The 15743-nt window shown below is 42.6% G+C and overlaps 1 protein-coding gene across 1 annotated transcript; it reads right to left on the minus strand.

Annotated features, from left to right (window-relative positions):
* Window positions 1-5279: 5279 nt before the first annotated feature.
* Window positions 5280-8504, minus strand: LOC309415084 (zinc phosphodiesterase ELAC protein 1-like; the record flags this gene model as incomplete). The annotated part of the gene is made up of 3 exons (XM_082012498.1): window positions 5280-5823; window positions 6444-6907; window positions 8344-8504. 3 exons carry the CDS (start codon window positions 8502-8504, stop codon window positions 5360-5362), a joined length of 1089 nt encoding a protein of 362 aa, XP_081868624.1. The 3' UTR covers window positions 5280-5359.
* Window positions 8505-15743: the final 7239 nt, after the last annotated feature.

Below are 15743 nucleotides of genomic sequence, written 5' to 3' on the forward strand. Positions count from 1 at the left end.
GTGCGGGACTCGTGGACCACGGCGCAGCAAACCCACGTGCTCGCAGGCTGCCTACCCCAGCCTCTCTGCTGGCAAGTGATGCACCAGCGCTTCCCCTCCCTCTTTATTTTTTTTTATAATTAAAAAAAAAAAAAAACATCATTGAATGATTTGCAATTCGTACTCACGGTCTTTTCCCCCTTGTGCTTGCAGAACCAGCTGCAGCCCCTCATCCAGGGAGAGATTTGCTCCAATACGGGGATGAAAGCTGCAAAATGTTAATGCTGAGCACCAAGCAGTATAATTTTCAGATTTCCCATTGGTTGTATAATGGCAAATACTAAGTCTAAATATAATATGTTAGATTTCCTTCCATTGGCAATAGCCCTCTTTTGCTTTCAAGGCATACCATGAACCAGAGCTCATCTAGACCATTGGGATGCAGCAAACTGCCGCTACTGACACCGTGTATTAAACGTCTTTTCAACAGGCAGCCGTCTTTACAGGCAAAAATTTTGGTTTTAGGAATGGAGGTGAAAGGGTGTTGGAAAATTTCGGTGCAATCTTTCGCCGCATTTCACAAGCAGGTGTGAACAACCTGCAAATTCAACAAGGAAATACCCAACAATGACACCGCAGCTGGGTTATGGGGTTATTAATTCGGTTCTACAGCATGTATTAAATCTGAAAGGATCTGAATTAGGTATCTTAAAAGTACTGTACATGTCGTGGTAACTCTTCGTGTTTGTCCATATGTCTGCTTTGAGGTTCATAAAGCAATCATTGCAATGTCCTGTTCAACCGGATGGTGAAACATGGAATTTGGGGGTGCATAAGCCATTGAGCCAGTGCCACCATCGGTCCCCGGTGTCCCAAGCTCAGCACCATGTCCACGAGCTTCCTGTGCGTGGTGGCTGTTGGGGACACGCGGTGAATCCCACCGCAGCCAGCACCAGCACACGAGGAAAGGACTGACCTGGAACTGGGGTGACCACCGAGTAGGTGCTTCACCAGGGGAGATGCTGAGCTGTTGCCCCTATTTATGCAAACCCAAGCAGCTCCAGCAACGATTAGTCCTGGGAAGGACCTTCATAGGCCATTAAGTTGATTTTGAAAGGCTGCAGGGATACCGTGTCCAACAAAATGGTACTTCTAATCACCCAAACTCTTTTAAACTCAAACATTTATCAAATATCAAATGCTGATACTAGCAGGATCAATTTAACATGTTGTGGTTTAGCATCTGTCCCTGCACTCCTCCCCAAAATGTTACTTTGATCAAATTTCTGCAACATGTTCTACCTCAAGATCCCAATCAGTATGTTTTTATTATTAATAAAAAATACATTAAGTTGTTCTAGCAACTGTGTGCCAAACCACTGATTTCAGTGAGACCTGGATCAGTCCTACCACCTCGCCAGAAATTAGATTTCTAGAATGAAGCCATCCGAGGTAAATAATTAATATCCTTTTCCTTATAAATGAACATAATTCAGTAAGAGCAAATTATTTTAGAAGTCTGTTTAAAAAAAAGTTAAAATATTCCCAAATGAAGAGCTTGTTTCTTCGGCATTGACAGATGAAGCGTCCCGCCATGGGCCATGGGGAGTGGTTGATACCAAAGGCTGAACCACCTCTAGCATCAAGGATCCCTTTTCCAGCCGGATTTAAAGCCCAGACTTGATCTCGAGCTCTCCATCCTTGACACAAACTGCACCACGCTCAGAGCAGCAAACCATTTTTGTGCTGCAGGTAACTTATTTCTCAACCTTTTTTTGCAAGCTCATGCAGATCTCAGCAGAAGGAAGATTTACCCTCACTCCCTTTGATCAGCGCTCATCCATTTTCTTTGCAGCTACACGTAAAACGCAGGAACATCTTCACGTCTTACTTCCTCCCTCCTCCTCTCTCCCGTAACATAAAAAGCTGCTTTCGCAGTTTATCAAGTCCCTCCACTAGCACCAGCTAAAAAAGGAACCAAACTTAGAAAACTCTTCCAGGAAAGCAGAGTAATTTTTAAAATAAGTTATCCAAAGCTAAAAAAATGTAAAAACTTCATTTACATACCCAGAACTTGTTAAAACACCCTCCTGGTCCCTACAGGACCAGACCAGAGTCCTTTACCTGCTGTCAGACAAAATACTCTCAGGCAAATATATTTTAATGCAAAGGAATTTTGTTCTCTGGTAATTAACAAATGGTTAGTGGAAAGATAAACTCATTGAGAAAATAGACAATTTATGGTCCAAATTTTTCTGTCCTTACTGGCGCACATGTTCCCATTAATTTAATTCAAGTCTCATTAGCAGTCAGATTTATGAAGTAATTTAGTATCCAGACTGAGAGAGGAGTGGACTGTGGTAAGCAAAGACACATGGGACTGCTAAGAAAGAGACAACTATAACTTGATTACAAATACTAAAATATATTAAATTGAAAATGTAGGAATTTCATACATCTCTGGCACCAAATGTACCCTCTTTCACCAACATACCAAAACGAAACTGTTTTTAAAAATGACAGCCATATAGTTAATCTGGCCTTCAATATAGACCAGGCAACTTGCAGCTTTTCTTCTCAGCTTAGATGAAACGAGCATTTCCTCCCACGATTGTCCATACAGAACAAATTGCCATAAAAAATGCACTAACACATCAACTCTGTGCAACAAAGTCCCCAGACCTAATACTTGAAGAGGACCTGGCTTGCTGCTTCAATGCGATACACTCTTCCCTTTGCTCTTCTTTATCCAAATTGACCCATTCTTATTTAGGATTTAGATCCTAAAACATATTTAGGATATAGCTGTGTGATAGGACCGACCCAATGCATCAGCTCACTACTGCTAAAAAGGGGGGTCCCAAGCAGCTCCCCATTGCTGGCCAAGCACTTCTGCACCCTCCCTCGTTCAGCCCTTGCACAAGTCGTGCAGCAAGACAGCTCATTAATGCAGACAAAAATTAGCCAAGAGGCTGTCTTCTCGCAGGCTAACAAGACCCAGTGGTTATTTAGTCAGGCAAGCACTGGACCAGCACACTGAGCTGGACCACGGGGCACCGGGACTGTGGGGCATGGAGAAGCGAGGCTCCCTCCATGCCGGGAGCCTGCGCCATCACTTCATCTCAGACATCTACCCACACCCTTCATCATTTGAATGGGAACTGAAGATATTCCTGAATTCACAGCAATTAACTAACCACACGAATGCAAAAACATATATACCGCTGGGATGGATAACCCAGTTCTGGAGCAGCACGATCCAGTACCGTGGGGAGAGCTGCAGTGGTGGGCGCACACGTTTCAGGTTGCACAGGCTTGCGGGTTGTCCCTTCTTATTATCTCCATCTTTTGATTTTGTCATTTGCAGGTGGTATCCAGTGCATTTCCACAAAGCCTTGAAGTTGTTCCCTAAACTTTGCATCACAACTCTGAATGGCTTAGAATGAGGAATTTTTGGTTGTTCCAGTGTGGAAGCAGATGTAGCTGAGCAGGTCAGGACAACGAAGAAAGCTATTCTTTCGCTGTATGAAACATAGAACACCTGGAGTCTGCTCAGCTTTTGACTACATAAAGCAGAGTACAATGTCAAGATCTCTGCACCTGCCATTAATTTCCATCTTAGAAAAGAAAAACAATTTATGAGGGAAAGCATATGCCACGGCATGATCTGTAGACTCTGCCTGCTTTACATTTAAGAGAGAAGTCATAGAGATCAGTGAGTTTCTGCTCCAGAAGTTATGTTCTTCAAGTTTGCAACTCCTCCCAATATTTTTTTTTAAATAAATCAAAGACTTTCTCTACATTTGAAGCACAAAATATTAATGTTGGTGTAATTCAGTTCAGAGTTACTGTAACCGCAGGTAAGACAGTCTGTTTGAAGGATGAGGAGAAGACATCGAATTCAATTCAATCCATTTAGTCAAACGCTAGGAAATCACACTCCTTTTCCTTTTCTTTGAAGACTGTTGCTTAATTACAGCCAAGTACACTCTTCATGAAAAAAATGTGAAGAATATAGAAAAATCATCTGCAGGACTTAACCTCCTCATCTCACCAGCCTGGTCTGGGTGAGGATTACCGCTGTACACAAACCACCTTTGAGCGGTGCACCATTTGCAAGGGAGAGCTCTAAAAAGTGCAAGCATGTTCCTTTTTTGGAGGTTTGTTATTCTACATTTAAAGCAGGGAGGGAGATTGTACATTAAAACCGATGCGTCTTCCATTTGTATTACCATCAACTCAACAAAAGTACAAGCACAGGCTCTAGAAGCTGTACTTAAACCTGCCAGAGTTTTCAGTGTTTATTAGGAAGCTATGAAGTGTTTCAGCTTTCAGGAATCCATGCTAGGGGAAAGAGATTTAGGGTAGATTTTTCAAAAACACCGATTTTACTTTTGACACAAAAATTGAGCTACAATTTGGGAAACTCCAACTTCTAGTTTGTTTTGAGGTAGGAAGAAAAGGAGGTAAGTTGGTCTACATGTCCCTTAACTTAAAGACATTGCAGAAACAGACCGAGCTATACATAGGTGAAATTCCTCCCGTAGGGGTATTTCTACAAACACAAATATGCTTGTATCAGGATAATGTCTTTGAAAATGCACTTGGAGGAACACTTTAGGAACGAATACTTGTCACCTGCCCAAAGACTTCCAGAGCATACTTCCAAAACGTTACTCATGCAGGGAATAGGTATGCAAACTTAGGGCTCATGCTTCAGAGCTTTAAATGAATCCAATCGTTAAGAGCGATTCACTTTTGTCAGGAAACCTAAACTATATTTATTTATCCGAAAACTTCATATGCAAAGGGAGAATTATAAGAGCTCCTCAACTTGAGCATAGCAACACCCCCTGTTACAAACACTTGGCAGAGTTATAAATACTTTATTAGCTTCAGTGTTATAGTCCTCTTACATGGAAATCCGTAACAGTTACAGAATACTGTATACAAGTTTGAAATAGATGTTATTCAAATGCTTGTAATAGGCAAGATACCTTAACTTCTGGTGCAGAACACGTACTTTCCTGAGGGCTGTATTAAGCCAAATGACCCAGTGCTCTGCTCTAGGAATCTGCGTTCCAAGGAAGACCCCTGGGCTGTGAAGGGTAGTGGCAGCCTACACATGCAATTTCTGAGGAGGCTAAGTGTCCGAAACCATCACCTACGAATTTATTCCAAGGTCCAGATGTTTCAGTATCCTTTTTTCTTGCTTTACAAAAGCAACGATAACTGTACCTGGTACTTTCTCCAGTTTGCAATGGTTCTCTGCGTGCCGCAGAAGAATACTTATTTGGATACCAGAAACCCTACCATTAAAAGTGCCATCCAACACCTTCCTCCTTTACGTCTTCATACACAGCTTGCTAACACTACTATTTTACTTTTTCATTGGAATTTCTATTGTCATAAAATCCTCAGCTAGCATTACTTCTTGACCATCTAACACCGACTCTGCCTGTCTCTTCAGTTCGGTGACGTCTGCATCTCCCTCCGCTCTCTGAGCAGCTGGTTTATACCGCTGGCTGAAGTGTGTCAAAACCAGTTTCTTAACTTTACACAATTTTGCAAAATTTGATGCCATTTTTGGAGTGCTATGACCATGCTCCCTGGCCTTTTCCTCTTGGGTATCGTCCAATGTGGCTTCATGTATTAGTACATCTGCTTCACAGCAAAGCTTCATGGCCGCATCTCCAACCACCCCTGAACAATCCCCCAAAATGCAAATTTTTCTTCCAGGAATAGGGTCTTCTAACACGTCTGAAGGAGAAATCGTTACTCCATTTTCTAGAACGATTGCCATTCCATTCTTCAGTTTCCCATATAAAGGACCTGGTTGAACTCCTGGTAAATAAAGGCAAAAGAGCCCGTAAGTATTATGATGAGTGTCAGGCTTAAAAAAACCAAAAAATCACTTACAAAGAGATATGCTATATATAGAGCCGTCTCACTGAAAAAATGCAACCTCAATATAAATAGCAATTGATATTTCACATACTCCACACAAATAGTGAGCTTGTAACGTTAGCAGGAAGTGTGTTTGAAGAAAAGCTGCATTCTTCATATTAAAGTAAATAAAGTCATGCAAATACACTGGCCATACCTTTCGTTGAAAGACGTTATGCTTTTTAAACATCTGAACTTGTTAGCTCTTCCCAGTACGAGAATGGTCTGCAATATTAATTGGCACTACTGTTACACACCAATTCAGACTGCTGCATTAGTATGAAGTATTAAAATGTCTTTAACAGAAAATGGAACATTGAATTAAAATGGATTATGGAGAGATACAGCAGCTGTAATTTGATAGAACCCCTGGAAAGGTGGTCATAAAAAGATTTCAACTGCCTGTGAACCTGATTTTGTTGCATTTGCTGAAAATTGGAGTCACTACTCAGCTTGAACAAGTGCCATTTAGGCATTTTAAAAACTACAAAAGATAAAAAATAAGTCAAAGTAGTTACCAAGGTCTTTCAGCTTCTGTACATTGAGTTTACCGGTCCGGGGCTTCTCTTCCACCACAAAGCCAAAGGATGGAATGCGGTGAAATAGGCGAAACGCTTTCAGGACCAGCTGCTCATCCTCAAACAGCAAGTAAGAGTTTTCTACTGGATCCAGGTGGAGTATTCTCCCTTGTGCTCCCTGGGGAGTTCCCTCATCTCTGTCCAAGTAAGAAAATTCTTTAAATTCTTCCGCAGGGCACTGGTCCTGTGTAGGTACCAGCTCATGAACAGTGTAGGGAAACAGAAGTTCGGAGTGGGAGAGCTCCATACTCCTCCATATGAAGCTTCGTAGTCCCAACGGTCCATAAATATCAACAGGTGATTTATTTGGGTCAGGGCTGCTTTGGAGACTAACTGTACACAGCAGGCCAGGAAGTCCAAAAAAGTGGTCACCGTGAAGATGAGTTATGAAAATCTTGGTAATTCTGCCTATTGATTAGAACAACAGGAAAGGAAAAACAAATCAGAAAAAGACAGGACAATAAATGTACACCATAACACCTCAGAAATAATACCTCTTGGCAAGAAGTAGGAAATTAAGGAAGGAGGGAAATGAAAACAAGACGAGTGTTTAAGAAATAAAACGCAAAGCACGAAGTACTTTTTTTCCCACAGCAGTGACCAGGTGCCACACAATGTTTATTTTGGCTTGATTTTTCAAGAAAATATGAAAGTTTTAGTTGCTTCTAAGCAAAACGTGCTACAAGCAGGGAACAGAATCAACTGGTGACATTTGCTACAAGCATGGAACAGAATCAACTGGTAACATCTGCCATATCAAAACACAAAGAAATGCTGGAAAGTGGTTGCGCTTTGATAAGTTACAGGGAAACTGCGGACGCATGAGAAACATAAAGTGGAATTTTTGTTGGTCCTAGTTTTGAATTTATCACATGAAATTATCTTAATTTAAAAAAAAAAAGAAAAAGCAGGTTTGGTTTCAAAGTTTTTTAAAAAGCAAGAACCCTACAGTTCCTGACTGGTTTGTTTTGAACAGATTAAAAGTTGCACTTAAAGACTTGGGCTTTGTTTTGTGTCTGTGTTTGTCTCACTCCAGCTCCCCGGCGCTGGGCCCTGCCCTTGCTAAATTAAAAAAAGCCCAGAATTTTCTCTCATTACAGACGTGTACTTTAATCAGGCTGCCTCAGTCTCCTCTGCTAGCTGAGTTCCCACTTCCTTGTGGTAAGGCATTTTCTCCAGCATCTGTTAGGAACAGGCAATAGGAAGGACAGAATCTCTTTGTTTTGATTTAAGAACAATTTAGTAAAAATTAGTAAATTTAGTAAAAATTAGTCTGTTCACTTGGTGATTAAATTCCCTGATAGCTTCAGATTTTGGAGGAGCAGGAGGTCAGTTTTCTGTTTATAATTGGTAATTCCATCTTTATAACTTGAGAGTCTGAAGTCTGCTCTTGCCGCTGTAGACTGCAAAAGTGCAGCTATTGAAGGTAAGTTTGGTTTCTATTTTATTTGCCAAAATGTAACAGTTACCACCAATACACTCAACTTTACTTGAAAACAAAAACACAACATTTATTGACAGGAAGACTCACAGCAGGTATTGTCTAGAACTGTCTTCAGACAAATACAAACTCTGCCAGTTTAAAGCTGGTCCGTGGCCCATGTTAGAAATTACAAAGCCTAAGAAAATAATTCAGGAGAGTTTGGTTCTCAAACACAATTCCTTACCAGAGGGCAATCAAGGATTACGGCACAGCAGGTTCAGCAACTGCCACCCATACCAGCACCTTCAGATGCTCATGCATGTTTAGCATGTATTTAAATAACACGAGGACAAAGTATTTTGTTTAGATCTCATGAAACTTTTCCCCTTCCCTCATCACAATACCTTCCAACAGCACAAACCTGCTTTGAGACGGCTCTTCATGAATTGTGTTTGAGTTCCCTCTCCACAGTCGAAGAGCCAGCACTCCCCTTCCCTGCGAAGCACTAATGCCGATGCTCCTCTTGTTGGAGAGGGATACGCCGAGCCTGTGCCGAGGAAAGTTATATCCATCGACATTTTAGATCTGTCGGTACGCCACCTGAAAGAGAGATTTTGAGCCGCTGAGCCTATGTATTAATGCTAGGAAAGAAACAAACGTTTCTGCTTTAAATGGAGGCATCCTCCATACTTTATAGTGTGAGGATCAAATTCCTCTTTCCTTAAAAAACAAAACTACCACCTCCCTGGAGTAGGATATGACTTTCAGACAACACAGTATTTACAAGCAGCAGACTTCCTTTTTATGTCAGTGGAAGGTTGCAAAGACGCAGCCCAAACCTGAGATGCAACAGTTGTTCACTACTTAAAGAAACAGCCCCAGCCAGCTGGTAATGCTCTAATCTTTAAACCCACTATTCTTTCTTCTTCATTTTATTTAAACTTTGAATTTTCCTGCATGCGCTTTCCTCTAAAAGCCTTTTCAGAACAACTAACACCAAGCTGTCACCGCTGACATTTAAACGCCGTTACTGGATGTCAGGAGTGGGCAGCCCAGCACTGCAGAGGGGGAAGATTTGCTCCCCTCAAAACAACTTCAGAGACCGCAAGAGGCGGGAGCGCTCCGCCTTGCCTTTGCACCAGCATCCTTGAAAACGATCGACTTACTTCTCATCACCGTTAAGTGAAAAATTAAACGCTACCAAACTTTTATGTAGCCTAAAGGCTGCATGACAGATCATGGGACACCTACTGCAGCAGAGGAATCTATACAATCAGCTGATTGTATACCATACCCCAGTTGTTCATGGATCCGCTGTATTGTCCAGAGGAGGAGCCTGGCTGGTCTGCAGGAGCAGGACAACCCTCAGAAAGCTGCGTTAGGAGCAGAACTGCCACGCGCAGGACTCCGTTGCTGTTCGTCTGACACTTTCTCCAGCTCTAATCTTCCCAGACTTCATTCCTACCTCGTTTTCAGATGTATTTCCACCTCATTGCAAGCTCCAGGTGCCTCAGCAGCTTCAGATACTTTTCAAACAAAAGAATTACCACCTTCTCAGGTTTAACCGCTTTTAGAGGAGCAGCTACGGCTTCTTAAAGGAGAGCAGACCTCTTCCCTGGTGTGCTAGCGGAGTCCTCCCAGGCACACCACGGGGGGCACGGAGGGGTACAGTAAACGTCCTTGGCACGTCCCAAAGAAAGAAATAAACACTTTTGTTTCCTTTTGCTCAGTGGAAAAGCCGATTAACAATGTTCTCAGCTGAACAGGCCTCGGGCCTTAACGCCGTGAACCCGTGTCCGCGGGACCAGCCGTACCGCCGCCGACGCACCGAGGCCTAAACCTCTCCCGAAACACCTCACAGCTGCCCGAGCCCCCGCCCCGCCGCTCCTCCGCCCCCCGGGGCCGCGGCCCGCCGCCGCTCCCCGAGAGCGCTGGCGGCGAGCGGCCCGAGGCAGGGAGGCCGCTGGGCCGCGGCGAGGGGAGGCGGCTCCGCGGCCGGCTGGGGTTAGCCAGGAACCGCGTAACGCACAGGCGCGGCCCCGCTCCCCGGCCTACCGCCCCCGGGCGGCGGCTGGCGCGGCCCTCCCCGGCCCGGCCGCCTCCTCGCCCGCCCAGGCAGCGCTGCCGGCCGCGAAGGGCGGGCGGCGGCCTACGGCGGGCCCGGCCCCGGCCCGGACTCTGCGCCGCGGGGCACCGAGGCGGCGGCGGCCGCCCGGGCGGTGCCAGCCAGAGGGGCCTTGCTCTGCCGGCGGCCGCCCTCAGCCTCAGGTTCTCGTTAGATCTCTGTTAAAATCACGGCTTGTAGAGCCCCACGTCCCTTTTAAAGAGCTCCTTTGCAAGGGTGCTGTAACAGCCGAGTGTGCTGGAAAACTGCTTTTGAGAGAAAACTGTAATTGCTTTACCTACAGCCTAAGTAACTTGTGTTTGCTGATCATCTGCAAGGGACAAGAGAAAAAAAAGGTAACTAATATCGGTGGTTTAGGCAATTGCAGACCAATTCAGTGTACATCAAGCGTTCGTGTTTCAGAATAAACAAAATCAAGTGTGATTTAGGCAAAGGGAATGCATTTTACTAAGAAAATAGAAGACCAGAACACACATTTCAATAGAGTTACAACATTATAACGGAGAAAAAAAACCCCAAAGCAATCAGTTCACATTTAAATACAATTTTAGTTTCAGCTGAGCAATAACCCTCACAGGTAAAGTTAACCCCAGGCAGAGTCAGCTAGAACTGTTCTCACAAGCAGTCCAGTAAACTTCTGCTTATTTGTGTAAATGTTTAAGATAAAAATAAATGTGAATTATTTTGACATTTTCTTTCTTGACAAACTGGCCATCTTACTATGTTTGTGTAGTCCTAGAAGTATTTTTATTTCCATTTTCATAGGAAAGGAGCTACTTAAAGGATGGGTAAGTCAAAGGTACTCAGACATTTCAGTTCAATCCATCATCCACTTCATGCACAGGGAATATAAACGCACACCAGAGGGTTCCTGCACCGCAAGCAAAACATCTGATGCAAGAGAGCTTTCTACACGAGCTGTAGCCATGGTCCACCATGCCACCAGGTACCGGATTCCCCATATACCATCTAGCTGTTAACACATCTCCCTCCGGAGAAGGCACGAGTAAGCTGCATCCTCACAGAGTGCTGCGACTCAGGAAACGATGACAGGAAGCAGAGGCCTAAAGCATGGTAAATTTTCCTTGTGGTTCATCCAGAACATCTGCAGGCTTTCTGATACCATGGTAATGTGTATTTCGGGAGTAGGTAGGTAGGTCAAGGTAGATCCATACAGAATTAGATGTCCCTTCACCAGCGGCAACTGAATTACGGTGCTCAAATTCAGCTGTCAAGTGGGTGCAGTTAGAGCTTTGCTCTAGATTTTCTCCTTGCTCCAGTATTCAATGTAACACCAGTCCCTGCCTATTACATACAGCTGTTATGAAACAGGATAGCAGTATGCATCATCTTAAAAAGAGCTCAAAAACAACAGCAGTGGTCTTAAACTCAGGAACAGCACTTATAGGCGAGACAGAACTGGAGTCCGAAATGTACTGTTCTTACAGTCCAATCCGAGAGTGGCGTAGATAACTTTATCTGAATGACAGAGGTGCACAAATCTGCACCTTTGAAGTCAAAAAGACCCAGAGCAAATGAAAGATGACAACTTGGATTTACTTAGGCCCAGAGTCAGCTGAACTAAAATTCACTGCTGTAGCTGTACACTAGTGATCCCCACTCTCTTACAGGAGCAGTGACTAAATAGGGCTGCTAATGAAAAACTAAAAGGTGTTATCTTTACAGTTACTAGCAGAGGAGTGTGACAGAGTTACTTTACCCTCCTCCTGCAAAACACCATGCTGGAAACAACAGTACAGAGAAGACACCTACCACAGGAAACCTGTTAAACACAGATCTGCACGTGAAGTGTCGCTTTGTTTTAAGCTCGGAAGACAAACACAACATCATGAAACATCACTGTTCACAAACATAACCAAGAACTTACAGGAGGAGTCACATTTGGGCTTTAAAAATCTATCAGACACATTTTAATAGTCTTCCTCTACATGTCAGTTGTTGGCACATGGGCATACACTTCAGGAACATACAAACCTTTGCAACATCTTTCAACAAGAACAGACATATTCAATAAAAAAGGCTGCACTCCCTTAGCTACCTTTCTTCTCCTCCCCTTAAGACATTTCTATACATTGCTGCCAAAAGGTTCAGTCCTGCTCTTGTTCATTTTAAGGAAGCAAGTCTTGGACCAGCCCTAGAAAAGACTGAGCTACTGACCTCGGTGGGAGTTTCCGATCCTGTCAGAAGTGTTTTGTACATCCAGATTAGCATCCTCACAGAAGAGATATGAAAGAGAAACTTCTATACCATTTGGAGGGCAAAAGTCATCGGGGCTGTGTGAAGAGCTAGAACACTAGTCATCCTTTAGGTGATATATTTTTTTAAAGAACTGTATAAGCTTAACTTACACTACACAGCATTGCAAAATGCATCCTGGTGACAGCTTTTTCCCTTTGCATGCTGCATAAGAGAATTTTCTCGATAAAGATCGGTAAATGCTTTTGGATTATCCAGCAAATAAAAAAAATCAGGTTAAGTAGAATATAAAAAAAAGGATACTGTGGTTCCTTACTAAGCAGCAAGATTAGCAGTTGTAATTAATGCAAATTAATTAGATCTGAAGAACACACAAAACCAAAGATGAATCTATATATTTTATAAAAAAAAATAAAATCTAAAAAAGATTAAAGGGAGAGTGAAATGCACTTAAAACTTTGTGAGCTTTGTTGTTATGTTACCTGTTGCTAACCGAAAACAATGGCTGTATATTAAAGGCAAAATTATGCTGTGTCCATATTGCAAGCTATAGATGATCCACAGAACCTGATTAAGCAATGCCACAGGTGTGTAGGCATAGATGAAGTCCAACTGGTACCACTTAGCTGCCGTAACTGGGACAAGTTAGAGTCACAGTCAGGCCTTCTCTACTCTAGAGCTCCGACACATCTGCAGCTCCATCAGGGCAGGGCTGTGTTGTAACTGCAGCCTCTGAGTAGGTTAAAGACTGTTTCTTCCTCACCTGTGCAGTGGGACTTCCAGAAAAATTATGCAGAAACATTTGTACTTGGGAAAATCCCACTGCTGGCCAGTTCTGAACAATCCTTCTTGGCATCTGCTTAAAAACAGCAGGGAGCCCATGCCAGGAAAGGACTGCACTTCACAAAACGAACATCTTCCCTCTGCTTGACAGCAGCCACTGCAAATTTCCTGCGCAGTAGCTCCCTTTGGGAACCGAAACGACTCTTGCCCAAAGCAAGTCTCCTGCTGCATGCAGGTAACGCTATTTTCCCAAGCGCCAGGTTTTCCTGAGTACAAGCAACACCCACTGATTATGGGCCATGACTGACCACTTCTTACCTGAAAAAAAATAATCAGACTGAATAGATGGGTGCAGATCTTTATTTAGTAAGGAGAGAGTCATATTTACGGACCGATTGCCCTGCCTCTGTGATCATTTTCAGCCGGGACACAAGATCAGTGCATGGGATATCTTTGTTATTTGTCTGCCTAACTAGTATGTTGGCAGAAGTGAGGAAGTGTGCGTTCCCAATATACTTGAATCCAATGATGCAGAACTCCACTGACACACTGCAACAGGCTTCAGCTAGAGTTGAATTTTCAGAAGGTAAACATAATTTGTACACTAAATAAATAATTTCTCAGTAAGATCACAAATTTAAATACAATAAAAACCAGGCATAGCAAAAATAGATGAAAAAAGCATTCTTTGTAAAAACATCGTATCTGTGTGTTGGTCTTTTTTGTACATATACTTACATATACAAGTTGCAAACCACGTATGTCGCCCAACTTGGCAACGCAGCATTTCGAGCCCCAGCAGACAGCACTTTACCACAGTTTGAATACGCAGTCTTTTCCCCACATCACTATTTTCTGTGTTTACATAATCAGTCTTCTTCTTTCATTTAGGTAAAGCCTTCCCAAAGTTTATGATTCTTTTTATCTAATACATGAACGTAATTTTTAAATCAGATACTAGGCAGTAAGCAACAGAGAACACGTCCAAGGGGGAACAGAGTCTATTTTCCCTCTTCTATTTTGTATCTGTTCTGTGGAGACTGCATTTTCTAATGTAAATGAGGATACGAGAGAGGTGCTTGCCATGGGTAAATTCTGAGCAAGCTTTACCTCATCTCTTTGGAATCCTGCTTCAAGTTTGGCAGTATAGCCCTTTTACATCTATCTATCTATCTATCTATCTATCTATCTATCTATCTATGTCTTTTTTTTTGCCTTGATGCAGCAAACTATGGAACAGCACATTATCTTTATTTCTGTTCCTGACATACCATTGTTCTTGTTGCAGAGACCAGACCTAGAGAAGTCACAGACTGTAACTATCACTGCGTGTCCTTCCCTGCTAATAGAAAGTAATGGAGGGCACTCAAACCTGATAGGAACAAAATGAAAAGGAATGCACATTGTGGTATCTATAGATCAAATGTGCAGTACTGTTCACTGCAAGGAAAAACTCAACTTGCAATTTTTGTTTTTACACAAATAACCTGACAAATTAAACCTGTAAACAGAGTGAGGAAGATGAAGCGATCAACTTAGAGCTTCTAAGCATTACATCTTTCAAGTCCTGTATTCAAACTGAACTGAATAAACTGGACTAAGACCACAAGAAACGTGCAGTCACGCTTCTGTAAATGTGCGTGTCAATAGCTGCCTGTAACACTTTCTGTTTCAGCTTCATCAGCTGCATGGAGGGGGGGTTGTTCAAAGTGGCAAGTGAGTCCACTTAGGAGTTTTTGAGTCAGCAATGTCATGAAAACGCCACACACAAGTCTTTTTGTGAGAAAAAGGGTATGCAAGGGAGCAAACAATTTAGCTTAGAAGAAACAGAACCTTGGGAAGAAAAAAAAAAAAAAATCCTTTGGTACGTCACCTTGGAGTCCACTGCAGAAAAATCTCCTTGTAAAAATCTCTCCAAGATTTCCGTACATTACTTCAGATCCTGCCTTTATGTGATATAATTTCTAATGCAACAGCGTAGCTTTGTTTTTAAAAGCTATTAAGTGATTAATACTATATTCAGGCTTCCCAAGGATAATTTATCTAGTTCACATTTTTCCCAATAACAGATTTCACCCAATGATGAAAAAATAAAATACAAACATTGCTGCGGGTTCCACATGTGTGCACCACACTGCTCCTCAAAGCACATTCAAAGAAACAGAGCAGCCAATGCCACAAGAAAGCCTGGACATGGGCATCTTTAAACATCAGACAAAACAGAAAGCCCATTAGACTGTTAAATTTGCCTTAAGCTGCCTCTTTTTTTTGGACGAATGCTCTCTGGTGATGTCACAGATAATGCAGTGTGACAACACCAAGACAAGTAGAAGACTGATTATTAAAAGCAGAAAGAAATCATTCTGGAAGTCAACAGTGATGAGAGCGCTATAGTTCATCATCAAACGAACGAAACTAAAACATCATTAATGGAATTCTTTAGTGTGGTGCCGTCTCTAAGCTAGAAATGCAATGTCATTATTTAAATTAATTTTGGAGAGCGCTCTCATTCCTGTGACAGATGCCATCATCCATACAGTTTATCAGGTACTTGGGAGAGCGGGGAGAAATCTACGTCAAGTGAAAAACAGGGTAGAAGGGAAAAAAAAGACAACAAAAGGAGCAAAAATAAATTACAGGACTCAAAGATCATGATTTAAATTGGTCTGAAAAAGGGATCCCTGCAGAGTAG

Source organism: Phaethon aethereus (assembly GCF_964289735.1).
Source record: "Phaethon aethereus genome assembly, chromosome: W".
NCBI classification, from domain to species: domain Eukaryota; kingdom Metazoa; phylum Chordata; class Aves; order Phaethontiformes; family Phaethontidae; genus Phaethon; species Phaethon aethereus.